At 45.5% G+C, this 27,171-nt stretch overlaps 1 protein-coding gene across 1 annotated transcript in view; it reads left to right on the top strand.

Annotated features, from left to right (window-relative positions):
- LOC106591872 (short transient receptor potential channel 5) overlaps window positions 1–26,839 on the top strand; it is a 101,106-nt gene extending 74,267 nt beyond the window's left edge. The window contains exons 14-18 of the mRNA XM_045721442.1: window positions 10,871–11,066; window positions 14,934–15,143; window positions 21,370–21,411; window positions 24,112–24,201; window positions 24,738–26,839. Of these exons, the coding sequence (XP_045577398.1) occupies window positions 10,871–11,066; window positions 14,934–15,143; window positions 21,370–21,411; window positions 24,112–24,201; window positions 24,738–25,721 (1,522 nt within the window). The 3' untranslated portion in view covers window positions 25,722–26,839. The remainder of the gene's footprint in view (window positions 1–10,870; window positions 11,067–14,933; window positions 15,144–21,369; window positions 21,412–24,111; window positions 24,202–24,737) is intronic.
- The last annotated feature ends 332 nt before the right edge of the window (window positions 26,840–27,171 follow it).

The following is a 27,171-nucleotide window of genomic DNA, read 5'->3' as shown; positions in this document are numbered from 1 at the left end:
TGTGGTTCGGGGTGGTGTGTTTGTTGAAGGGGCATTTGATTTAAGTATTCCGGGGGTTTTTGGGCACTCTTTGGTTTTCATGTAATTCTATGTTTAGTCTAGTGTGTCCGTTTCTATGTTTGGTTAATTGGGGTTGGGACTCTCAATTGAAGGCAGGTGTTGTCTATTTGCCTTTGATTGAGAGTCCCATATATTAGGGTGTGTTTGTCATTTGTGGGAGATTGTTCCGTGTTTAGTGTATGTCTACATTACAGGACTGTCAGTTTATCGTTCGTTCTCTTTTGTTATTTTTGTGTTCATTTTGGAGTTAATAAATGTTCAAAATGAACAACCGGCATGCCTGCTGCGTTTTGGTCCTCCTTAACCGACGACAACCGTGACACCTGGCTTCCACACAAACACGATAATTAACACACCTTTGGAACGTCTACGTTTTAAAAAGTCAAAAGTCTAATAAATCCATTTAATATAGACTACAGCATCACGATAAATCCATTATTTATCTTAGACAGGTCTAAAGAAGCATGATATGAAGAAAATGTAGTCTATTTCAGAAGAACAGAATAGTATACTCTGAGTTGTCCTTATGTTAGGTCCTGATAGGGCTGTGCCAAATGGCTGTGGGGCGACACTAGTTCATTTAGCAGGTCCTGATCGGGCTGTGCCAAATGGCTGTGGGCGACACTAGTTCATTTAGCAGGTCCTGATAGGGCTGAGCCAAATGGCTGTGGGGCGACACTAGTTCATTTAGCAGGTCCTGATAGGGCTGTGCCAAATGGCTGTGGGCGACACTAGTTCATTTAGCAGGTCCTGATAGGGCTGTGCCAAATGGCTGTGGGCGACACTAGTTCATTTAGCAGGTCCTGATAGGGCTGTGCCAAATGGCTGTGGGGCGACACTAGTTCATTTAGCAGGTCCTGATAGGGCTGTGCCAAATGGCTGTGGGGCTACACTAGTTCATTTAGCAGGTCCTGATAGGGCTGTGCCAAATGGCTGTGGGCGACACTAGTTCATTTAGCAGGTCCTGATAGGGCTGTGCCAAATGGCTGTGGGCGACACTAGTTCATTTAGCAGGTCCTGATAGGGCTGTGCCAAATGGCTGTGGGGCTACACTAGTTCATTTAGCAGGTCCTGATAGGGCTGAGCCAAATGGCTGTGGGGCGACACTAGTTCATTTAGCAGACAAGATTTGCTTAGAATTCCAGGGTATTATTTTATATTATCTTATAGTATGAATAGTACAATTGAACAAAGCTGAATAAAATATAAATTATATTTTCTCCACAAATGATTTGAGGGAGTGCGTACATGCGGCTATTCTGTGTTGAGCGAATAACAAATAAACATGTCCTCCTAAATGCTTAATTTCTTTTAAGTTATTTATGTATCTTAAATTGTGATACAAACATATGTTTAGATGTTTAATATATTGTAAGGCTGTATGATGAGACTAATGATGATTTTTAAAAAAAGTTGTTTGAAAAGGCATGACCTCTGCATTGTTTTTTTGCTCAGGCTGTACACACTTCATCAGTCTCTCATTCACAATGAGACAAGAACTTGATAATGCCTCGAATTTCCCGGCTGCATCCCCTTTGTGTGGTCATAATGCCCCCTAAAAAAAATCCACGCCTTTTGCGGCCAGTGTGTTCTTGGGCTGAATATAATAATTATAATACCCTTCTCCCGGCTGCGTGCTGAAGCACGTCTCACTCACATGGCTATCCGTCATGTGATCTGGTCTTTCTCACAGGCTACAAGTGAAGACAGTCACATCGGGGATGCAACTGCGCACCTCCTTATCCAAATCTGAGGCTCATATTGAAGATATTGAAAAAACTGTCTACATTTAGTTTTCTTTAGATGAGTAGACCTGACGAACAGCAAAAGCACTAGCCTATGTCAATATACTATCCCCTATAGTACAAAAGTTGACCTATTCTGTGCGAGAAAATACATATTACTTGTCATCTATGCACTTACTGTAAATAGTGAATTGACGATGCTTTTTTCCGTGGTTCATTTTCATGCCAGCCAGGTAGGCTATACTGCTGTTTTTAAAGAGAAGCGATGTGCTTAATAATATTAGGAAAGTTGAGAAATAAATATAGTAGGCCTAGCCTATAGATAGCTGATGGGATCCTCCTCTTTTTAATAGAGGCCATCGCTCTGTTTTCTTATGCAATTGCACAGCCTATAGAAATTCTTGCGCAACATGAGCTCATGGGCTCTCATGAAGTGTTTGATTAGATTTTCGACTACATTTGCATCAGTGGAGGCTGGTGACTTGACAAATTGAGGAGGATGGGAGACCCACGGTATAGGCGTGGATCACAAGGAGACGACAAAAGTGGGTTTTTTTTTCAAAATCGTCAAAGACCAATTATTTTAACCTAAAGCATCTAATAAAGACATTTATAGTACAATATTATGGGGAATGGGAATGAGAGGGCTACTTACACAGTGTTGGGAAGGGATCACAGCAGTGATTGAATGAGGGTATGAAGCATGAGTTGAGGTGTTCAGAGGCTTGACCAGTGCAAGACAGGATTTGACTGGGAAGAGACAAAAAAAACTATAACACAAGACAGTTAGACAAAAGAGCTAAGAATGAGTTAGTCCAAGCAAGGAGTAAAATCATAGATGTGTAATAACGAGATTGACTCTACATACAGTAATGAGAGAATGTTGATGGGGTACTCAATGTGCTCGGAGGGGAAACATTCATTTTGCCAGTGGATGACTGGGGCACATGAGACGTGACTTCAGTTCATGTCAGGAGAGAGTTGACAATGGTAGTGGAGTGGAGTATTCATCACCTCTTTAATCAGGGAACAGGAGGGAACTTACCTGTAAATACAAATAGCAGATGCATTCCATTACAGCTGCGCCATCGTCGGTTTGGACAACGAGTTTGTCCATGAAGTTAAACTCAGACATCTCAAAACTCATAAAGTCAAACACAGACTGCGCATCTCACCCACTTGACACATCAAAGTAGATCATCCTCATACCTGATGATAACTGACAACTGCAAGCAGACTGGAGCCACCATAGGTCCCAGAGCAGTCAGACTGGAGCCACCATAGGTCCCAGAGCAGTCAGACTGGAGCCACCATAGGTCCCAGAGCAGTCAGACTGGTGGCAGGTCCCAGAGCAGTCAGACTGGTGGCAGGTCCCAGAGCAGTCAGACTGGTGGCAGGTCCCAGAGCAGTCAGACTGGTGGCAGGTCCCAGAGCAGTCAGACTGGTGGCAGGTCCCAGAGCGGTCAGACTGGTGGCAGGTCCCAGAGCAGTCAGACTGGACACCATAGGTCCCAGAGCAGTCAGACTGGACACCATAGGTCCCAGAGCAGTCAGACTGGACACCATAGGTCCCAGAGCAGTCAGACTGGACACCATAGGTCCCAGAGCAGTCAGACTGGACACCATAGGTCCCAGAGCAGTCAGACTGGACACCATAGGTCCCAGAACAGTCAGACTGGTGACACCATAGGTCCCAGAGCGGTCAGACTGGTGGCAGGTCCCAGAGCGGTCAGACTGGTGGCAGGTCCCAGAACAGTCAGACTGGTGACACCATAGGTCCCAGAGCAGTCAGACTGGACACCATAGGTCCCAGAGTGGTCAGACTGGTGGTACCATCGGTCCCATAGCGGTCAGACTGGTGGTACCAACGGTCCCAGAGCGATGAACTAATACAACACAGGTGCAAACCTAAACTAGACCTAACAAAAGGAAAAATAACAGAGGATCGGTGGCAGCTAGTAGGCCGGCGACGACGACCGCACGGGGAGAGGCGCCCCCTTCAGTCAACGTTGTGACAGGCAGTTAGAAAATTTTGTAGACTACTAACGACCATGAGCAGCATCAGAGCTTGGAGAAGCCTAGTTACCGTGACTAAAACGATCACGTTGAATTTGACTTCTGTCGTGACTTGTGACCGCCGGTGTGGCGGTAATACGGTCACCGTAACAGCCCTAGCCATTGCAAATTCGTTGATATATTTGTGCCTCGTTTCAGAAAACTAGGCGTATGTTGCGCGTCATTACTTCACAGGAGAACCATTTGAACGTAACATTTTTTAAATCAAAATGGAACATGTGAACTTTCATGTGCCTTAATAACAAACTTGAGTTTCAGAATTTACTGAAACTTGTTACAAATGACAGAGTCATCCATGATTCAACAAATAATATTTTGAAAGAGGAAGCAAAGCACTTTAAGGATATGTTTTCATTTCAGTCCAAAACCACTCTCATCGTCACTCAGTGCCTGGGTTTACCTCCACTGTATTCAGATCCTACCATACCCTTGTCTGTACATTATGCATTGAATCTATTCTCCCGCGGCCAGAAATCTGCTCCTTTTACTCTCTGTTCTGAACGTACTAGACGACCAGTTATTTTAGCCTTTAGCCGTACCCTTATCATACTCCTCCTCTGTTCCTCTGGTGATGTGGAGGTCAACCCAGGCCCTGCAGCCCCTAGCATCACTCCCATTCCCCAGGCGTTCTCATTTGTTGACTTATGTAACCGTAAAAGCATTGGTTTCATGCATGTTAACATTAGAAGCATCCTGCCTAAGTTTGTTTTATTCACTGCTTTAGCACACTTTGCCAACCCAGATGTCCTAGTCGTGTCTGAATCCTGGCTTAAGAAAACCACCAAAAACCCTGAAATCTCCATCCCTAACTATAACATTTTCCGCCAAGATAGTTGCAATCTACTGCAGAGATAGCCTGCAGAGTTCTGTCATCCTATCCAGGTCTGTGCCCAAACAATTCAAGCTTCTACTTTCCAGAAACAAGTCTCTCACCGTTGCCCCAGCTGTGCCCTGGACACCATATGTGAATTGATCACCCCCCATCTATCTTCAGAGTTCGTACTGTTAGGTGACCTATACTGGGACATGCTTAGCTCCCCGGACGTCCTATAATCTAAGCTAGATGCCCTCAATCTCACACAAATTATCAAGGAACCAGGTACAACCCTAAATCCGTAACCATGGGAACCCTCTTAGATATCATCATGACCAACTTGCCCTCTAAATACACCTCTGCTGTCTTCAACCAGGATCTCAGCGATCACTGCCTGGGTCCGCAGTCAAACGACCACCCCTCATCACTGTCAAACGCTCCCTAAAACACTTCTGCGAGCAGGCCTTTCTAATCGACCTGGCCCTGGTATACTGGAAGGATATTGACCTCATCCCGTCAGTAGAGGATGCCTGGTTGCTCTTCAAAAGTGTTTTCCTCTCCATCTTAATAAGCATGCCCCATTAAAAAAATTGAACCAGGAACAGATATAGCCCTTGGTTCTCTCCAGACCTGACTGCCTTTGACCAGCACAAAAACATCCTGTGGCGTTCTGCATTAGCATCAAATAGCCCCCACGATATGCAACTTTTCAGAGAAAGTCAGGAACCAATATACTCAGTTAGTTAGGAAAGCTAAGGCTAGCTTTTTCAAACAGAAATTTGCTTCCTGTAGCACTAATTCCAAAAAGTTTTGGGACAATGTAAAGTCCATGGAGAATAAGAGCACCTCCTCCCAGCTGCCCACTGCACTGAGGCTAGGAAACACTGTCACCACCGATAAATCTAGGATATTCTATAATTTTAATAAGCATTTTTCCACGGCTGGCCATGCTTTCCACCTGGCTACCCCTAACCCGGTCAACATCTCAGCACCCCCTGCAGCAACTTGCCCCCCCCCCGCTTCTCCTTCACTCAAATCCAGACAGCTGATGTTCTGAAAGAACTGCAAAATCTGGATCCCTACAAATCAGCTGGGCTAGACAATCTGGACCCTCTCTTTCTAAAATTATCAGCTGAAATTGTTGCAACCCTTATTATTAGCCTATTCAACCTCTCTTTCGTATCGTCTGAGATTCCCAAAGATTTGGAAAGCTGCCGCGGTCATCACCCTCTTTTAAGGGCGAGACACTCAAGACCCAAACTGTTATAGACCAATATCCACCCTGCCCTGCCTTTCTAAAATCTTCGAAAGCCAAGTTAATAAACAGATTATCGGCCATTTCGAATCCCACCGTACCTTCTCCACTATGCAATCTGGTTTACGAGCTGGTCATGGGTGCACCTAAGCCTCAATGTCCTAAACGACATCATAACCGCCATCGATAAAAGACAATACTGTGCAGCCGTTTTCATCGGCCTGGCCAAGGCTTTCGACTCGGTCAATCACCGCATTCTTATCGGCAGACTCAATAGCCTTGGCTTCTCAAATGACTGCCTCGCCTGGTTCACCAACTACTTCTCAGATAGAGTTCAGTGTGTCAAATCGGAGGGCCTGTTGTCCGGATCTCTGGCAGTCTCTATGGGGGTGCCACAGGGTTCAATTCTCGGGCCGACTCTTTTCTCTGTATACATCAATGATGTCGCTCTTGCTGCTGGTGATTCTCTGATCCACCTCTACGCAGACGACACCATTCTGTATACTTCTGGCCCTTCTTTGGACACTGTGCTAACAAACCTCCAAACAAGCTTCAACGCCATACAACTCTCCTTCCGTGGCCTCCAACTGCTTTTAAATGCTAGTAAAACTAAATGCATGCTCTTCAACCGATTGCTGCCTGCACCCTCCCGCCCGACTAGCATCACTACTCTGGACGGTTCTGACCTAGAATATGTGGACAACTACAAATACCTAGGTGTCTGGTTAGATGTAAAATCTCCTTCCAGACTCACATTAAGCATCTCCAATCTAAAATTAAATATTGAATCGGCTTTCTATTTCGCAGAAAAGCCTCCTTCACTCATGTCGCCAAACATACCCTCGTAAAACTGACTATCCTACTGATCCTTGACTTCGGTGATGTCATTTACAAAATAGCCTCCAATACTCTACTCAGCAAACTGGATGTAGTCTATCACAGTGCCATCCGTTTTGTCACCAAAGCCCCATATACTACCCACCACTGTGACCTGTATGCTCTCGTTGGCTGTCCCTCACTACATGTCCGTCACCAAACCCACTGGCTCCAGGTCATCTATAAGTCTTTGCTAGGTAAAGCCCCGCCTTATCTCAGCTCACTGGTCACCATAGCAACATCCACCCATAGCACGTGCTCCAGCAGGTTAGGTCATCTCCAAAGCCAATACTTCCTTTGGCCGCCTTTCCTTCCAGTTCTCTACTGCCAATGACTGGAACGAATTGCAAAAATCACTGAAGCTGGAGTCTTAGATCTCCCTCATTAACTTTAAGCATCAGCTGTCAGAGCAGCTTACCGATCATTGTACCTGTACACAGCCCATCTGTAAATAGCCCACCCAACTACCTCATCCCCATATTATTACTTACCCTCTTCCTCTTTTGCACCCCAGTATCTCTACTTGCACATCATCATCTGCACATCTATCACTCCAGTATTAATGCTAAATTGTAACTATTTTCACCTCTATGGCCTATTTATTGCCTACCTCCCTACTCTTCTACATTGCACACACTGTATATAGATTTTTCTATTTTTATTTTATTTTGTGTTATTGACTGTACGTTTGTTTATGTGTAACTCGTGTGTTGTATGTTGTCGAACTGCTTTGCTTTATCTTGGCCAGGTCTCAGTTGCAAATGAGAACTTGTTCTTAACTGGCCTACCTGGTTAAATAAAGGGGAAATAAACAAATACTAAATACATCTCTTCTAAAAATCTCCTCCTCTGGTTAGAGGAGATTTATTTAGTATTTGTTTATTTCCCCTTTATTTAACCAGGTAGGCCAGTTAAGAACAAGTTCTCATTTGTAGGATTTTTTTCCTATTAATAATGTAAAATTAACAGATGCACAGAAAGACTCATGTGAAGGCCAAATTACAGAGGAGGAACTTCTTGATGCATTTAAAGCCTTTAATTCTGGGAAAACTCCAGGGCTGGATGGCATACCAGGGGAGGTATACCAAATTCCGGTGCTGGATGGCATACCAGTGGAGGTATACCAAACTCCAGGGATGGATGGCATACCAGTGGAGGTATACCAAACTCCAGGGCTGGATGGCATACCAGTGGAGGTATAACCAAACTCCAGGGCTGGATGGCATACCAGTGGAGGTATAACCAAACTCCAGGGCTGGATGGCATACCAGTGGAGGTATAACCACACTCCAGGGCTGGATGGCATACCAGTGGAGGTATAACCAAACTCCAGGGCTGGATGGCATACCAGTGGAGGTATACCAAATTCCGGTGCTGGATGGCATACCAGTGGAGGTATACCAAACTCCAGGGATGGATGGCATACCAGTGGAGGTATAACCACACTCCAGGGATGGATGGCATACCAGTGGAGGTATAACCAAACTCCAGGGATGGATGGCATACCAGTGGAGGTATAACCACACTCCAGGGATGGATGGCATACCAGTGGAGGTATAACCACACTCCAGGGATGGATGGCATACCAGTGGAGGTATAACCACACTCCAGGGATGGATGGCATACCAGTGGAGGTATAACCACACTCCAGGGATGGATGGTATACCAGTGGAGGTATAACCAAACTCCAGGGATGGATGGCATACCAGTGGAGGTATAACCAAACTCCAGGGCTGGATGGCATACCAGTGGAGGTATAACCACACTCCAGGGATGGATGGCATACCAGTGGAGGTATAACCACACTCCAGGCCTGGATGGTATACCAGTGGAGGTATAACCAAACTCCAGGGATGGATGGTATACCAGTGGAGGTATAACCAAACTCCAGGGATGGATGGCATACCAGTGGAGGTATAACCAAACTCCAGGGATGGATGGTATACCAGTGGAGGTATAACCAAACTCCAGGGATGGATGGCATACCAGTGGAGGTATAACCAAACTCCAGGGATGGATGGCATACCAGTGGAGGTATAACCACACTCCAGGGATGGATGGTATACCAGTGGAGGTATAACCACACTCCAGGGATGGATGGCATACCAGTGGAGGTATAACCACACTCCAGGGATGGATGGTATACCAGTGGAGGTATAACCACACTCCAGGGATGGATGGCATACCAGTGGAGGTATAACCACACTCCAGGGATGGATGGCATACCAGTGGAGGTATAACCAAACTCCAGGGATGGATGGCATACCAGTGGAGGTATAACCACACTCCAGGGATGGATGGTATACCAGTGGAGGTATAACCACACTCCAGGGATGGATGGCATACCAGTGGAGGTATAACCACACTCCAGGGATGGATGGCATACCAGTGGAGGTATAACCAAACTCCAGGGATGGATGGCATACCAGTGGAGGTATAACCACACTCCAGGGATGGATGGCATACCAGTGGAGGTATAACCAAACTCCAGGGATGGATGGCATACCAGTGGAGGTATAACCACACTCCAGGGATGGATGGCATACCAGTGGAGGTATAACCACACTCCAGGGATGGATGGCATACCAGTGGAGGTATAACCACACTCCAGGGATGGATGGCATACCAGTGGAGGTATAACCACACTCCAGGGATGGATGGCATACCAGTGGAGGTATAACCAAACTCCAGGGATGGATGGTATACCAGTGGAGGTATAACAAACCTTTCTGATTCACTCAGTGGACGTTATGAGCATGTTTTAACCACTCCAATATAAACGGTAGGTTATCAGATACTCAACAAGAAGGTCTGATTTCATTATTACTGAAACAGGATCCATGTGGTCCCGTGTGGCTCTGTTGGTAGAGCATGGTGTTTGCAACGCCAGGGTTGTGGGTTCGATTCCCACGGGGGACCAGTTCGGGGGAAAATAATGTATGAAATGTATGCATTCACTACTGTAAGTCGCTCTGGATAAGAGCGTCTGCTAAATGACTAAAATGTAAAATGGTAAATATAAAGATCCAGTCAATTTAAAATTTGAAGACCTCTTACACTTCAGTGTTGTGATGCAAAAATTCCTAGCGAAATGTTTGGCGCATAGAATTAAAAAGGTTTTGTCAGATATAATTCATCTTAATCAGACAGGTTTTTTACATGGACGATACATCAGAGATAATATAAGACAAGCACTGGAAACAATAGAACACTATGAAAGATCTGTGAAACCAGGCCTGCTATTCATAGCTGGCTTTGAAAAGGCTTTTGATAAAGTACGACTGGACTTTATATATAAATACCTGGAACATTTCAATTTAGGAGAATCTCTTATAAAATGAGTTCAAATCATGTATAGCAACCCGAGGTGTAAAATAGTAAATAATGGCTACTTCTCAGAAACTTTTAAACCGTCAAGAGGAATAAAACAAGGTTGTCCACAAAAAAATAAACGGGTCTATTTAAATAATTAATATGAAATCAGAGGGCAGAAATGATTAAATATTAAAGCATTAGACCTCTCGCTAAAGGCTTCAGTCATACAAAAGTTACACTTCTATCCGAATTGGTTCTCTAGTAAATTAATAAGAATGTCTCACCTTATGTTCAAGGAAAGGCCTTTTCCCCTTCATTCAGATCACAACTTCTCAATTAGGGTTAGCAGAAAATAATAAAGGAAAATATATATTTTTAATGTATATATATATATATATATATATATAAATGTGTGTGTGTGTGTGTGTATATGTATTTATACATATGTGGATTTGTGTATGTATGTATATATATATATATGCTCTCTCTCTCTCTCTCCCTCTCCAGGTAGTCTTGTCTATTTTTGGCCTGATCAGTCTGTCTCTCTCTCTCTCTCTCTCTCTCTCTCTCTCTCTCTCTCTCTCTCTCTCTCTCTCTGTCCCTCTCATCTCGCTCTCTCTCTCCCTCTCTCTCGCTCTCCTCTCTCTCTCTCTCTCTCCCTGTCCTCATCTATCTCTCTCTCTCTCTCTCTCCCTGTCCCTCTCATCTCTCTCTCTCTCCTCTCTCCAGGTTATTTGAGACCCTCCAGTCTCTGTTCTGGTCCATCTTCGGCTTGTTAAACCTGTACGTGACCAACGTTAAAGCTCGTCATGAGTTCACAGAGTTTGTTGGCGCCACCATGTTTGGAACCTATAACGTCATCTCCCTGGTGGTTCTGCTCAACATGTTGATCGCCATGATGAACAACTCCTATCAACTCATCGCTGTGAGTACTACTACCGTTATTATACATTGATTGATTGATTGATCGCCATGATGAACAACTCCTATCAACTCATCGCTGTGAGTACTACTACCGTTATTATACATTGATTGATTGATTGATCGCCATGATGAACAACTCCTATCAACTCATCGCTGTGAGTACTACTACCGTTATTATACATTGATTGATTGATTGATCGCCATGATGAACAACTCCTATCAACTCATCGCTGTGAGTACTACTACCGTTATTATACATTGATTGATTGATTGATCGCCATGATGAACAACTCCTATCAACTCATCGCTGTGAGTACTACTACCGTTATTATACATTGATTGATTGATTGATCGCCATGATGAACAACTCCTATCAACTCATCGCTGTGAGTACTACTACCGTTATTATACATTGATTGATTGATTGATCGCCATGATGAACAACTCCTATCAACTCATCGCTGTGAGTACTACTACCGTTATTATACATTGATTGATTGATTGATCGCCATGATGAACAACTCCTATCAACTCATCGCTGTGAGTACTACTACCGTTATTATACATTGATTGATTGATTGATCGCCATGATGAACAACTCCTATCAACTCATCGCTGTGAGTACTACTACCGTTATTATACATTGATTGATTGATTGATCGCCATGATGAACAACTCCTATCAACTCATCGCTGTGAGTACTACTACCGTTATTATACATTGATTGATTGATTGATCGCCATGATGAACAACTCCTATCAACTCATCGCTGTGAGTACTACTACCGTTATTATACATTGATTGATTGATTGATCGCCATGATGAACAACTCCTATCAACTCATCGCTGTGAGTACTACTACCGTTATTATACATTGATTGATTGATTGATCGCCATGATGAACAACTCCTATCAACTCATCGCTGTGAGTACTACTACCGTTATTATACATTGATTGATTGATTGATCGCCATGATGAACAACTCCTATCAACTCATCGCTGTGAGTACTACTACCGTTATTATACATTGATTGATTGATTGATCGCCATGATGAACAACTCCTATCAACTCATCGCTGTGAGTACTACTACCGTTATTATACATTGATTGATTGATTGATCGCCATGATGAACAACTCCTATCAACTCATCGCTGTGAGTACTACTACCGTTATTATACATTGATTGATTGATTGATCGCCATGATGAACAACTCCTATCAACTCATCGCTGTGAGTACTACTACCGTTATTATACATTGATTGATTGATTGATCGCCATGATGAACAACTCCTATCAACTCATCGCTGTGAGTACTACTACCGTTATTATACATTGATTGATTGATTGATTGATAGCCATCAGGAACAACGATCAACTCATCACTGTAAGTAGTGCTGCTATTAAACATATTATAATACTCCATTGAAGTTCCGTTGTATTATCTCAGTGCTGGTGAGTTCCATTGTATTATCTCAGTGCTGGTGAGTTCCATTGTATTATCTCAGTGTTGGTGAGTTCCATTGTATTATCTCAGTGCTGATGAGTTCCATTGTATTATCTCAGTGCTGATGAGTTCCATTGTATTATCTCAGTGCTGATGAGTTCCATTGTATTATCTCAGTGCTGATGAGTTCCATTGTATTATCTCAGTGTTGATGAGTTCCATTGTATTATCTCAGTGCTGATGAGTTCCATTGTATTATCTCAGTGCTGGTGAGTTCCATTGTATTATCTCAGTGCTGGTGAGTTCCATTGTATTATCTCAGTGTTGATGAGTTCCATTGTATTATCTCAGTGCTGATGAGTTCCATTGTATTATCTCAGTGCTGATGAGTTCCATTGTATTATCTCAGTGCTGGTGAGTTCCATTGTATTATCTCAGTGCTGGTGAGTTCCATTGTATTATCTCAGTGTTGATGAGTTCCATTGTATTATCTCAGTGCTGATGAGTTCCATTGTATTATCTCAGTGCTGATGAGTTCCATTGTATTATCTCAGTGCTGATGAGTTCCATTGTATTATCTCAGTGTTGATGAGTTCCATTGTATTATCTCAGTGTTGATGAGTTCCATTGTATTATCTCAGTGTTGATGAGTTCCATTGTATTATCTCAGTGTTGGTGAGTTCCATTGTATTATCTCAGTGTTGATGAGTTCCATTGTATTATCTCAGTGCTGGTGAGTTCCATTGTATTATCTCAGTGTTGATGAGTTCCATTGTATTATCTCAGTGCTGATGAGTTCCATTGTATTATCTCAGTGTTGATGAGTTCCATTGTATTATCTCAGTATCAAAGTATCCTGTACAAACTAGTCATTGATTGACTGATTGACCAAATAATTTATTATCCTCCCTCTCTCCTACTTCTCCCCCTCATCCCACTCTCTCTCTCTCTCTCCCACTTCTCCCCTCATCCCCCTCTCTCTCTCTCCCACTTCTCCCCCTCATCCCCCTCTCTCTCTCTCCCACTTCTCCCCCTCATCCCCCTCTCTCTCTCTCCCACATCTCCCCCTCATCCCCCTCTCTCTCTCTCCCACTTCTCCCCCTCATCCCCTCTCTCTCTCTCTCTCCCACTTCTCCCCCTCATCCCCACCTCTCTCTCTCTCCCACATCTCCCCCTCATCCCCTCTCTCTCCCACTTCTCCCCTCATCCCCCTCTCTCTCTCTCCCACATCTCCCCCTCATCCCCACCTCTCTCTCTCCCACATCTCCCCCTCATCCCCCTCTCTCTCTCTCCCACATCTCCCCCTCATCCCACTTCTCCCTCTCATCCCCCTCTCTCTCTCCCACATCTCCCCCTCATCCCCCTCTCTCTCTCCCACATCTCCCCCTCATCCCACTTCTCCCTCTCATCACCCTCTCTCTCTCTCCCACATCTCCCCACATCGCACTTCTCCCCCTCATCCCCCCTCTCTCTCTCGCACATCTCCCCCTCATCCCCCTCTCTCTCTCCCACATCTCCCCCTCATCCCCCTCTCTCTCTCCCACATCTCCCCCTCATCCCCTCTCTCTCTCTCCCACTTCTTCCCCTCATCCCCCTCTCTCTCTCTCCCACTTCTCCCCCTCATCCCCCTCTCTCTCTCTCCCACATCTCCCCCTCATCCCCACTCTCTCTCTCTCCCACATCTCCCCTCATCCCCCTCTCTCTCTCTCCCACATCTCCCCCACATCCCACTTCTCCCTCTCATCCCCCTCTCTCTCTCTCCCACATCTCCCCTCATCCCCCTCTCTCTCTCTCCCACTTCTCCCCCTCATCCCCTCTCTCTCTCTCCCACATCTCCCCTCATCCCACTTCTCCCCTCTCATCACCCTCTCTCTCTCTCCCACATCTCCCCTCATCCCCTCTCTCTCTCTCCCACTTCTCTCCCCTCATCCCCTCTCTCTCTCTCCCACTTCTCTCCCTCATCCCCACCTCTCTCTCTCCCACTTCTCCCCCTCATCACCCCTCTCTCTCTCTCCCACTTCTCCCCCTCATCCCCCCTCTCTCTCTCCCACATCTCCCCCTCATCCCCACTTCTCTCTCTCTCCCACATCTCCCCCTCATCCCCACCTCTCTCTCTCTCCCACATCTCCCCTCATCCCCACTCTCTCTCTCTCTCTCTCTCCCACATCTCCCCTCATCCCCACTTCTCTCTCTCTCCCACATCTCCCCCTCATCCCCACCTCTCTCTCTCTCCCACTTCTTCCCCTCATCCCCCTCTCTCTCTCTCTCTCTCTCCCACATCTCCCCCTCATCCCCACCTCTCTCTCTCTCCCACTTCTTCCCCTCATCCCCCTCTCTCTCTCTCTCTCTCCCACTTCTCCCCCTCATCCCCCTCTCTCTCTCTCCCACTTCTCCCCTCCCTCCCCCTCGGTCTCCTCCAGGACCATGCAGATATAGAGTGGAAGTTTGCCCGGACCAAGTTATGGATGAGTTATTTTGACGAGGGGGGTACTCTGCCCCCTCCCTTCAACATCGTTCCCAGTCCAAAGTCAGTGTGGTACCTCTGCCTGTGGGTTCACCATAGACTCTGTAGGAGAGGAACGCCCCCTGCTGACGACACACACAAACACCACGACCTACGAGAGTTCCCAGTAAGAAGATAAACACACACACACACACACACACACACACACACACACACACACACACACACACACACACACACACACACACGCAGGATGCCATGCCCGAGGGGGCATTGTAAATCCATGGGTGGGCACAACCCTAATAATACAAGGTAGATAGGTCCTACTACTGTTCTGAAACGTAGCCGTACACTGGGAGCCGTACACTGGGAGCCGTACACTGGGAGCCTTACACTGGGAGCCTTACACTGGGAGCCGTACACTGGGAGCCGTACACTGGGAGCCGTACACTGGGAGCCGTACACTGGGAGCCGTACACTGGGAGCCGTACACTGGGAGCCGTACACTGGGAGCCGTACACTGGGAGCCGTACACTGGGAGCAGTACACTGGGAGCCGTACACTGGGAGCAGTACACTGGGAGCCGTACACTGGGAGCCGTACACTGGGAGCCGTACACTGGGAGCAGTACACTGGGAGCCGTACACTGGGAGCCGTACACTGGGAGCCGTACACTGGGAGCCGTACACTGGGAGCCGTACACTGGGAGCCGTACACTGGGAGCCGTACACTGGGAGCCGTACACTGGGAGCCGTACACTGGGAGCCGTACACTGGGAGCCGTACACTGGGAGCCGTACACTGGGAGCCGTACACTGGGAGCACCGTACACTGGGAGCCGTACACTGGGAGCCGTACACTGGGAGCACCGTACACTGGGAGCCTTACACTGGGAGCCGTACACTGGGAGCCGTACACTGGGAGCCGTACACTGGGAGCCGTACACTGGGAGCACCGTACACTGGGAGCCGTACACTGGGAGCACGTACACTGGGAGCCGTACACTGGGAGCCGTACACTGGGAGCCGTACACTGGGAGCCGTACACTGGGAGCCGTACACTGGGAGCCGTACACTGGAGAGCCGTACACTGGGAGCACGTACACATGGACAGACAGCCAGTCAGACACGAGCTGGAAGAGCCAGTACACTGGTAACGCAAGACGTACTCATTAAAACAGCACACACTGTAAATATCGATTCAGAACCATGGACAGAAGGCTACAGTCAGCTTAACTCTCGATTCAGAACCATGGACAGAAGGCTACAGTCAGCTTAACTATCGATTCAGAACCATGGACAGAAGGCTACAGTCAGTCAGCTTAACTATCGATTCAGAACCATGGACAGAAGGCTACAGCCAGTCAGCTTATCTATCGATTCAGAACCATGGACAGGCTAGTCAGCTTAACTATCGATTCAGAACCATGGACAGAAGGCTACAGCCAGTCAGCTTATCTATCGATTCAGAACCATGGACAGGCTAGTCAGCTTAACTATCGATTCAGAACCATGGACAGGAGGCTACAGCCAGTCAGTGCGATGAAAGGATAACATTGGATGCTCTGTCACTTTCAGCACCATCAGAGAGACAGCCTGGACAACAGGAACCAAACGCCACATCTCACCTCAGAGCACAACCAATAGGCCACATTGGTCATTGTCAGTATACCCATCAAATAACGCAAAGCTGTATATCTATCAATAGCAATTAAACCCTCAAAAGCAAGTAGCCGAATGACTCTAAGAATCACAGATACATCTAAAAGATGCTTTGAAGTAAAAAGCAAAGGCCTAAACTAGACATTACATTAAAAAAGAAATGAGACCTACAACCAGTAGGAGTTAATAATTCTGGCACAAAGGTTGTAGCTTTACCATTTAGAAGAGTTGCAGCCTCTTCGATGCGATGTGTTGAACCTCATGAGAAGTCTCTGTTTCCATTCTCCTTCCTGGCGAAATGTACTTGTCAAGTCCCTCTCAAATGCCAGCTGGACAAAGCTGGGCTTTTCTTTGATGTAACATGCTCTGTGTTCAGAGTCTGTGTTCACTGAATACATTCTTCAGGATGGAGAAATTAATTTTCGCACATTTCTGTAGATGACCCATAATGTTGCTTACTGTATGTTTCAGTGCCAACAGCACAGTCTGCATTGCTAACAAAGGCCCGACGTACAGTACCAGTCAAAAGTTTGGACACACCTACTCATTCAAGGGTTTTTCTTTATTTTTACTATTTTATACATTGTAGAATAATAAGTGAAGACATCGAAACTATGAAATAACACATATGGAATCATGTAGTAACCAAAAAAAAGTGTTAAACAAATTCAAATCTATTTTATATTTGAGATTCTTGAAAGTAGCCACCCTTTGCCTTGATGACAGCTTTGCACACTCTTGGCATTCTCTCAACCAGCTTCATGAGGTAGTCACCTGGAATGCATTTCAATTAACAGGTGTGACTTGTTTAAAGTTAATTTGTGGAATTTATTTCCTTCTTAATGCGTTTGAGCCAATCAGTTGTGTTGTGACAAGGTAGGGGTGGTATACAGAAGATAGCCCTATTTGGTAAAAGACCAAGTCCATATTATGGCGAGAACAGCTCAAATAAGCAAAGAGAAATGACAGTCCATCAAGACATGAAGGTCAGTCAATTCGGAACATTTCAAAAACTATGAAAGTTTCCTCAGGGTGTTAACATTCATTCTCACTGTGAACTGTATTCTATATCTTTACACACACAATAACCTGACAGTTCACAGTGAGAATGTATTCTATATCTATATCTGTATTCTATATCTTTACACACACAATAACCTGACAGTTCACAGTGAGAATGTATTCTATATCTATATCTGTATTCTATATCTTTACACACACAATAACCTGACAGTTCACAGTGAGAATGTATTCTATATCTATATCTGTATTCTATATCTTTACACACACAATAACCTGACAGTTCACAGTGAGAATACAGTTCAGTGAGAATACAGATCACAGTGAGAATACAGTTCACAGTGAGAATACAGTTCAGTGAGAATACAGATCACAGTGAGAATACAGTTCACAGTGAGAATACAGTTCACAGTGAGAATACAGATCACAGTGAGAATGAATGTTAACACCCTGAGGTCGATGTCCGTGCCCCTGCGGAAATTCAAATTATTATCATAACAACCTCCCAATCAAAATCTGTTCATTTAAGCTAGAGATATCGCTTTTTTTTTTCACCGCATCCTCCGATGTCGCACTTCCGCATCTGCGGTGAAAGGTGACCGGGCTAGAGCGGGTTTTGTCAAACCATGAGACATCCGGTAAAATCGGTCTTCTCACAAAATTGTCTGTACGGTTTGGCTTACAAACTATTATGACCCCTCTATGGAAAGATGCGACTCGCAAAACACGATGTTGTTCTCCGTTTTGCTCTGGGACTCGTCTGAAGTCGCTACAGCCGACCCGCCATCTTCTGTCTGTAGCTTCCGAACCAGGAGACTCGTCTGAAGTCGCTACAGCCGACCCGCCATCTTCTGTCTGTAGCTTCCGAACCAGGAGACTCGTCTGAAGTCGCTACAGCCGACCCGCCATCTTCTGTCTGTAGCTTCCGAACCAGGAGACTCGTCTGAAGTCGCTACAGCCGATCCGCCATCTTCTGTCTGTAGCTTCCGAACCAGGAGGCTCGTCTGAAGTCGCTACAGCCGACCCGCCATCTTCTGTCTGTAGCTTCCGAACCAGGAGACTCGTCTGAAGTCGCTACAGCCGATCCGCCATCTTCTGTCTGTAGCTTCCAAACAGGTTGGGCTACACATTAATATGACCTCTCTGTGGAAAGGTGAGACTCTCAGCAACACGAACATGTCGGTTGTTTTTGCTCTAGGATGCCCACAGGCCTCACAAGACTCGTCTTGTGAAAAATGTATGGAAGTATATATGGAGACTGTTAATTGCCAAAAATACGGGGTTAATTACATGTTAAATAAAAAATTTACAAATGTTTCCTGATCGTTCTTGTATCTCTCAGACATAGGACACTTCAGAACAAACTTCCTTTTGATTTTTTTGGGGGGGACTATCTGTTATTCAATGCATTTCTATTGCAGCAAGGCCAAAATATATTTTTTTATATTTGGATTTTTTTTATACTTCTTAAAACAATTCCATAGAGCTTAGTAGAAGCCAATGTTAAAACACACAATAACCTGACAGTTCACAGTGAGAATCAATGTTAAAACACATAACCTGTCGATTCACAGTGACAGTTAATGTTAAAACACACATAGAGTAGAAGTCGGAAGTTTAAATACACTTAGGTTGGAGTCATTAAAACTAGTTTTTCAACCACTCCACAAATTTCTTGTTAATAAACTATAGTTTTGGCAAGTCGGTTAGGACATCTACTTTGTGCATGACACAAGTAATTATTCCGACAATTGTTTACTGACAGATTATTTCACTTATAATTCACTGTATCACAATTGCAGTGGATCAGAAGTTTACATACACTAAGTTGACTGTGCCTTTAAACAGCTTGGAAAATTCCAGAAAATGATGTCATGGCTTTAGAAGCTTCTGATTGACATCATTTGAGTCAATTGGAGGTGTACCTGTGGATGTATTTCAAGGCCTACCTTCAAACTCAGTGCCTCTTTGCTTGACATCATGTAAAAATCAAAAGAAATCAGCCAAGACCTCAGGAAAAAAATTGTAGACCTCCACAAGTCTGGTTCATCCTTGGGAGCAATTTCCAAACACCTGAAGGTGCCACGTTCATCTATACAAACAATAGTACGCAAGTATAAACACCATGGGACTACGCAGCCGTCATACCGCTCAGGAAGGAGACGCGTTCTGTTTCCTAGAGATGAATGTACTTTGGTGCGAAAAGTGCAAATCAATCCCAGAACAAGGGCAAAAGACCTTGTGAAGATGCTGGAGGAAACAGGAACAAAAGTATCTATATCCACAGTAAAACGAGTCCTATATCGACATAACCTGAAAGGCCGCTCAGCAAGGAAGAAGCCACTGCTCAAAAACCGCCATAAAGAAGCCAGACTACGGTTTGCAACTGCACATAGGGACAAAGAAAGTACTTTTTGGAGAAATGTCCTCTGGTCTGTTGAAACAAAAATAGAACTGTTTGGCCATAATGACCATTGTTATGTTTGGAGGAAAAAGGGGGAGGCTTGCAAGCCGAAGAACACCATCCCAACCGTGAAGTATGGGGGTGGCAGCATCATGTTGTGGGGGTGCTTTGCTGCAGGAGGGACTGGTGCACTTCACAAAATAGATGGCATCATGAGGGAGGAAAATGATGTGGATATATTGAAGCAACATCTCAAGACATCAGTCAGGAAGTTAAAGCTTGGTCGCAAATGGGTCTTCCAAATGGACAATGACCCCAAGCATACTTCCAAAGTTGTTTCAAAATGGCTTAAGGACAACAAAGTCAAAGTCTTGGAGTGGCCATCACAAAGCCCTGGCCTCAATCCTATTGAACATTTGTGGGCAGAACTGAAAAAGCGTGTGCGAGCAAGGAGGCCTACAAACCTGACTCAGTTACACCAGCTCTGTCAGGAGGAATGGGCCAAAATTCACCCAATTTATTGTGGGAAGCTTGTGGAAGGCTACCCGAAACGTTTGACCCAAGTTAAACAATTTAAAGGCAATGCTACCAAATACTAATTGAGTGTATGTAAACTTCTGACCCAGTGGGAATGTGATGAAAGAAATAAAAGCTGAAATAAATCATTCTCTCTACTATTATTCTGACATTTCACATTCTTAAAATAAAGTGGTGATCCTAACTGACCTAAGACAGGGAATTTTTACTAGGATTAAATGTCAGGAATTAGAAAAACGGAGTTTAAATGTATTTGGCTAAGGTGTATGTAAACTTCCGACTTCAACTGTATATATTATATATATATATAACTGCATGAAATTGCACATTTCCAAACACAAGAAAACACTTGAGAATTACTTGTTCATAATCTCATGTTGCTCACACTAATGAAAGCAAACACACACACACGCACACACCTGGCCTGATTTCCAGTCCTGGGTCTGCGTCCCAAACTGCACCTTATTCCCTATATACACTGACCAGGGCCCATGGGACTCTATAGTGCACTATGTAGGAAAGAGAACAGTTTGTGCACTACGTAGGGAAGAGGGGTGATTTGGGACACATCCCAAATGTGGGCTGTATTATATAACACCAAGAATCCCTCTGATGCTGCTGATACGAGTGGGTGAAGTGTGTGTGTGTGTGTGTGTGTGTGTGTGTGTGTGTGTGTGTGTGTGTGTGTGTGTGTGTGTGTGTGTGTGTGTGTGTGTGTGTGTGTGTGTGCTGGTACATAATATGCTTTACCAGTATATAATTTATTTCCAGGAGCGTCATGCAGACAGCCTGATACAGAATCAACACTATCAGGTATTTCTCTCTCATTTTTTGTTTTGTGAACTCAGTGCAGTTTCGAGGTGGTCTGACTTCGGGTCGATTGAATTCCACAGTCTGGTTCCCTTTTTAGGACAATGTGAACAAAAAGCTCCCTACAGTGTCGCTGACATAACCCCTCACACTAGACTACTGTTTTAACCCCTCACACTAGACTACTGTTATAACCCCTCACACTAGACTACTGTTTTAACCCCTAACACTAGACTACTGTCATAACCCCTCACACTAGACTACTGTCATAACCCCTCACACTAGACTACTGTTATAACCCCTCACACTAGACTACTGTTATAACCCCTCACACTAGACTACTGTTATAACCCCTCACACTAGACTACTGTTATAACCCCTCACACTAGACTACTGTTATAACCCCTAACACTAGACTACTGTCATAACCCCTCACACTAGACTACTGTCATAACCCCTCACACTAGACTACTGACATAACCCCTCACACTAGACTACTGTTATAACCCCTCACACTAGACTACTGTCATAACCCCTCACACTAGACTACTGTTATAACCCCTCACACTAGACTACTGTTATAACCCCTCACACTAGACTACTGTTATAACCCCTCACACTAGACTACTGTTATAACCCCTCACACTAGACTACTGACATAACCCCTCACACTAGACTACTGTTATAACCCCTCACACTAGACTACTGACGTAACCCCTCACACTAGACTACTGTTATAACCCCTCACACTAGACTACTGTTATAACCCCTCACACTAGACTACTGTTATAACCCCTCACACTAGACTACTGTTATAACCCCTCACACTAGACTACTGTTATAACCCCTCACACTAGACTACTGACATAACCCCTCACACTAGACTACTGACATAACCCCTCACACTAGACTACTGACATAACCCCTCACACTAGACTACTGACATAACCCCTCACACTAGACTACTGTTATAACCCCTCACACTAGACTACTGACATAACCCCTCACACTAGACTACTGTTATAACCCCTCACACTAGACTACTGTCATAACCCCTCACACTAGACTACTGACATAACCCCTCACACTAGACTACTGTCATAACCCCTCACACTAGACTACTGTTATAACCCCTCACACTAGACTACTGTTATAACCCCTCACACTAGACTACTGTTATAACCCCTCACACTAGACTACTGACATAACCCCTCACACTAGACTACTGTTATAACCCCTCACACTAGACTACTGTTATAACCCCTCAGACTGGACTACTGTTATAACCCCTCAGACTGGACTACTGTTATAACCCCTCACACTAGACTACTGACATAACCCCTCACACTAGACTACTGACATAACCTCACACTAGACTACTGACATAACCCCTCACACTAGACTACTGACATAACCCCTCACACTAGACTACTGTTATAACCCCTCACGCTAGACTACTGCCATAACCCCTCACACTAGACTACTGTTATAACCACTACCACTAGACTACTGTTATAACCCCTCACACTAGACTACTGTTATAACCCCTCACACTAGACTACTGACATAACCACTCACACTAGACTACTGTTATAACCCCTCACACTAGACTACTGACGTAACCCCTCACACTAGACTACTGTTATAACCCCTCACACTAGACTACTGTTATAACCCCTCACACTAGACTACTGTTATAACCCCTCACACTAGACTACTGACATAACCCCTCACACTAGACTACTGTTATAACCCCTCACACTAGACTACTGTTATAACCCCTCACACTAGACTACTGTTATAACCCCTCACACTAGACTACTGTTATAACCCCTCACACTAGACTACTGACATAACCCCTCACACTAGACTACTGTTATAACCCCTCACACTAGACTACTGTTATAACCCCTCACACTAGACTACTGACATAACCTACTGACATATGTGATCTATAACCCAAGAGAGTTTCAGCAGCTGTTTATTGGATTGTGGGGGTTGAACAGTCTATTGTAGCTCTTAAAGGGGCAGAAGCCCTGAATCACAACATAGGGTCCACAGTCTATTCTAGCTCTTAAAGGGGCAGAAGCCCTGAATCACAACATAGGGTCCACAGTCTATTGTAGCTCTTAAAGGGACAGAAGCCCTGAATCACAACATAGGGTCCACAGTCTATTCTAGCTCTTAAAGGGACAGATGCCCTGAATGACAACATAGGGTCCACAGTCTATTCTAGCTCTTAAAGGGGCAGAAGCCCTGAATCACAACATAGGGTCCACAGTCTGTTCTAGCTCTTAAAGGGGCAGAAGCCCTGAATCACAACATAGGGTCCACAGTCTGTTCGAGCTCTTAAAGGGACAGAAGCCCTGAATCACAACATAGGGTCCACAGTCTATTCTAGCTCTTAAAGGGGCAGAAGCCCTGAATCACAACATAGGGTCCACAGTCTGTTCTAGCTCTTAAAGGGGCAGAAGCTCCGAATCACAACATAGGGTCCACAGTCTGTTCTAGCTCTTAAAGGGGCAGAAGCCTACCTTGGGTGTACAATTTTCAATGACAGCATTATTGAATTAATCTGTATGTGTACATGTCAGTCTCCTATGGATTCATAAAATATTATTTTCTTTTTTTTTTAAAGTGTCAGACAGGGGTGTCCATGGTAACAGTGTTGTGGTTAACGGGAAGTAATGTCATTGTTAACAGGAAGTGATCCGTAGCCTGGTGAAGAGGTACGTGGCGGCCATGATACGCAGTTCCAAGACGGACGAGGGATTGACCGAGGAGAACTTTAAGGTGTGTGTGTGGAAGGCGGACGTTATGCCAATTAGATTGACATCGACCGTCGTTTTTCTGAAGACTATATGTAATATCTATCTCTCTGCTTCTCTCCATATCTCTCTCCGTCTCTCTTTCTGTCCATCTCTCTTTCCGTCCATCTCTCTTTCCGTCCATCTCTCTTTCCGTCCATCTCTCTTTCCGTCCCTCTCTCTCTATCCCTCTCTCTCTATCCCTCTCTCTCTATCCCTCTCTCTCCATCCCTCTCTCTCCATCCCTCTCTCTCCATCCATCCCTCTCTCCATCCCTCTCTCCATCCCTCTCTCTTCATCCATCCCTCTCTCTTCATCCATCCCTCTCTCCATCCCTCTCTCTCTATCCATCTCTCTCATCCCTCTCTCTCCATCCCTCTCTCTCCATTCCTCTCTCTCTATCCCTCCCTCTCCACCCCTCTCTCTCATCTCTCTCCATCCCTCTCTCTCCATTACTCTCTCTCCATCCCTCCCTCTATCCCCCTCCTTTCCTCCTCGCCCTTTCCTCTCGTCTCTCTCTAGGAGTTGAAGCAGGACATCTCCAGTTTCCGTTATGAAGCTTTAGATCTCCTTGGTAACCGCCGGCCTCCCAGACGCCACTACTCTTCCAGCAGCGAAGCCACACTGAGAGACAAGGGAGGAACCAGTGATGAGGAGGGGCCTGACTCTAACCTTGACCCCGATGATCCTTCTCTGGGATCGCAGGAGGTGGGCGGAGCCAAGAGGTCAATGGGCGTGACCTTTCTGACCCCTACAGGAAGCACGGGGAAGAAGAAACCTAAATATGGCGTCTCCGCTTTGGTCCGGAGTATTTCAGGAATGGAGGTGGTTTCTGTAACGAAGATGGAAGGAGAGGAGGAGGAGTACGAAGAGAAGGTGGAGGAGAGATGGGGGGAGGAGGAAGAGGAGGAGGGTAAACCAAAGAGCAACGGGGTGAGGAGAGAAGCCGCTCCTTCCTCCTCTTCTATCTTCCCTTCGTTCCCTTCCTCCTCATCCTTCGCTCGCACGAAGAGTCGTCTCCAGCTGTTGTCGGCGGCGACGTCCAATAAGACTCCAGACTCCTTTAAACGCCTCGGCTTCCTGTTCTCACGCAAAGCCCCGCTCCTTCCCCTCTCCGTCAGCCAATCCCCTCTCTCCTTCACCATCTCAGACGGCTTGCTCCACCCCCTGAGAGGTCGAGGGTCGTATGACCTCAGTTTAGTTAGTCACTTGACCCGCAGCGAGACGCAGCTTAACCAGGTGGGGCATACTAAGCCAGTCGGAGCCCCTCCTAATTTCTCCAGACGAGCAAATGAGAAGGACTCTCTCCTCCCATTGCCCCTCCCACCTCCTTGCCCCTGCCAATCCCTGCACTGTGCTTCCAATATGGCAGACTCTAACTTCCACCTTCTGGACTCCAGCGAGAGCATCTTGGAGGGAGGAGGAGGGGGCAGTGTTGTGGGAGGTAGGGAATCCGTCATCGAGGAATCCAGCGGCATGGAGGACTCTGTTACTACGCAGCTATAAGAAGACTGTAGTCAGTTGGTTACCTATCGGGAACCAAACAAACAACCGCAAAGCCACAGGTGACGAGAGGACTGTATACAGGGGGACTCTGAACCCCTAAACTAGGAGGTTATTATGGCCGTGTCCAGAAACAACCCCTAGTCCCTACTGAACCCCTAAACTAGGAGGTTATTATGGCCGTGTCCAGAAACAACCCCTAGTCCCTACTGAACCCCTAAACTAGGAGGTTATTATGGCCGTGTCCAGAAACAACCCCTAGTCCCTACTGAACCCCTAAACTAGGAGGTTATTATGGCCGTGTCCAGAAACAACCCCTAGTCCCTACTGAACCCCTAAACTAGGAGGTTATTATGGCCGTGTCCAGAAACAACCCCTAGTCCCTACTGAACCCCTAAACTAGGAGGTTATTATGGCCGTGTCCAGAAACAACCCCTAGTCCCTACTGAACCCCTAAACTAGGAGGTTATTATGGCCGTGTCCTGAAACAACCCCTAGTCCCTACTGAACCCCTAAACTAGGAGGTTATTATGGCCGTGTCCAGAAACAACCCCTAGTCCCTACTGAACCCCTAAACTAGGAGGTTATTATGGCCGTGTCCTGAAACAACCCCTAGTCCCTACTGAACCCCTAAAACTAGGAGGTTATTATGGCCGTGTCCAGAAACAACCCCTAGTCCCTACTGAACCCCTAAACTAGGAGGTTATTATGGCCGTGTCCAGAAACAACCCCTAGTCCCTACTGAACCCCTAAACTAGGAGGTTATTATGGCCGTGTCCAGAAACAACCCCTAGTCCCTACTGAACCCCTAAACTAGGAGGTTATTATGGCCGTGTCCAGAAACAACCCCTAGTCCCTACTGAACCCCTAAACTAGGAGGTTATTATGGCCGTGTCCAGAAACAACCCCTAGTCCCTACTGAACCCCTAAACTAGGAGGTTATTATGGCCGTGTCCAGAAACAACCCCTAGTCCCTACTGAACCCCTAAACTAGGAGGTTATTATGGACGTGTCCAGAAACAACCCCTAGTCCCTACTGAACCCATCAGAACGTTTGGTATCGATCTATTAAACCACATTACGTTTACAGAACATGAATAAATCAATGGTCTGAACGCTAAGTCATGTTTATTGCATTGATTGATTGATTGATTGACTGGATGATATATTAATTCATATTTTATTTGTTCTACACACAAAAAGAAAAATGTCCAACTCTGCAGAACAGTGGTCACCAACACCAACGGTCACCAGTCAAGATAATTCTCTCTCTCTCTGTCTCTCTCTGTCTGTCTCTCTCTGTCTGTCTCTGTTTGTCTCTGTCTGTCTCTGACTCTCTCTCTCTCTCTCTCTGTCTCTGTCTCGCTCTCTCTCTCTGTCTCTCTCTGTCTCTCTCTCTCTGTCTCTCTCTCTCTCTCTCTCTCTCTCTCTCTCTCTTTCTCTCTCTCTCTCT

The sequence above is a fragment of the Salmo salar genome, chromosome ssa07 (genome assembly GCF_905237065.1).
Source record: "Salmo salar chromosome ssa07, Ssal_v3.1, whole genome shotgun sequence".
NCBI classification, from domain to species: domain Eukaryota; kingdom Metazoa; phylum Chordata; class Actinopteri; order Salmoniformes; family Salmonidae; genus Salmo; species Salmo salar.
This window is presented reverse-complemented; position numbering and strand designations above follow the sequence as displayed.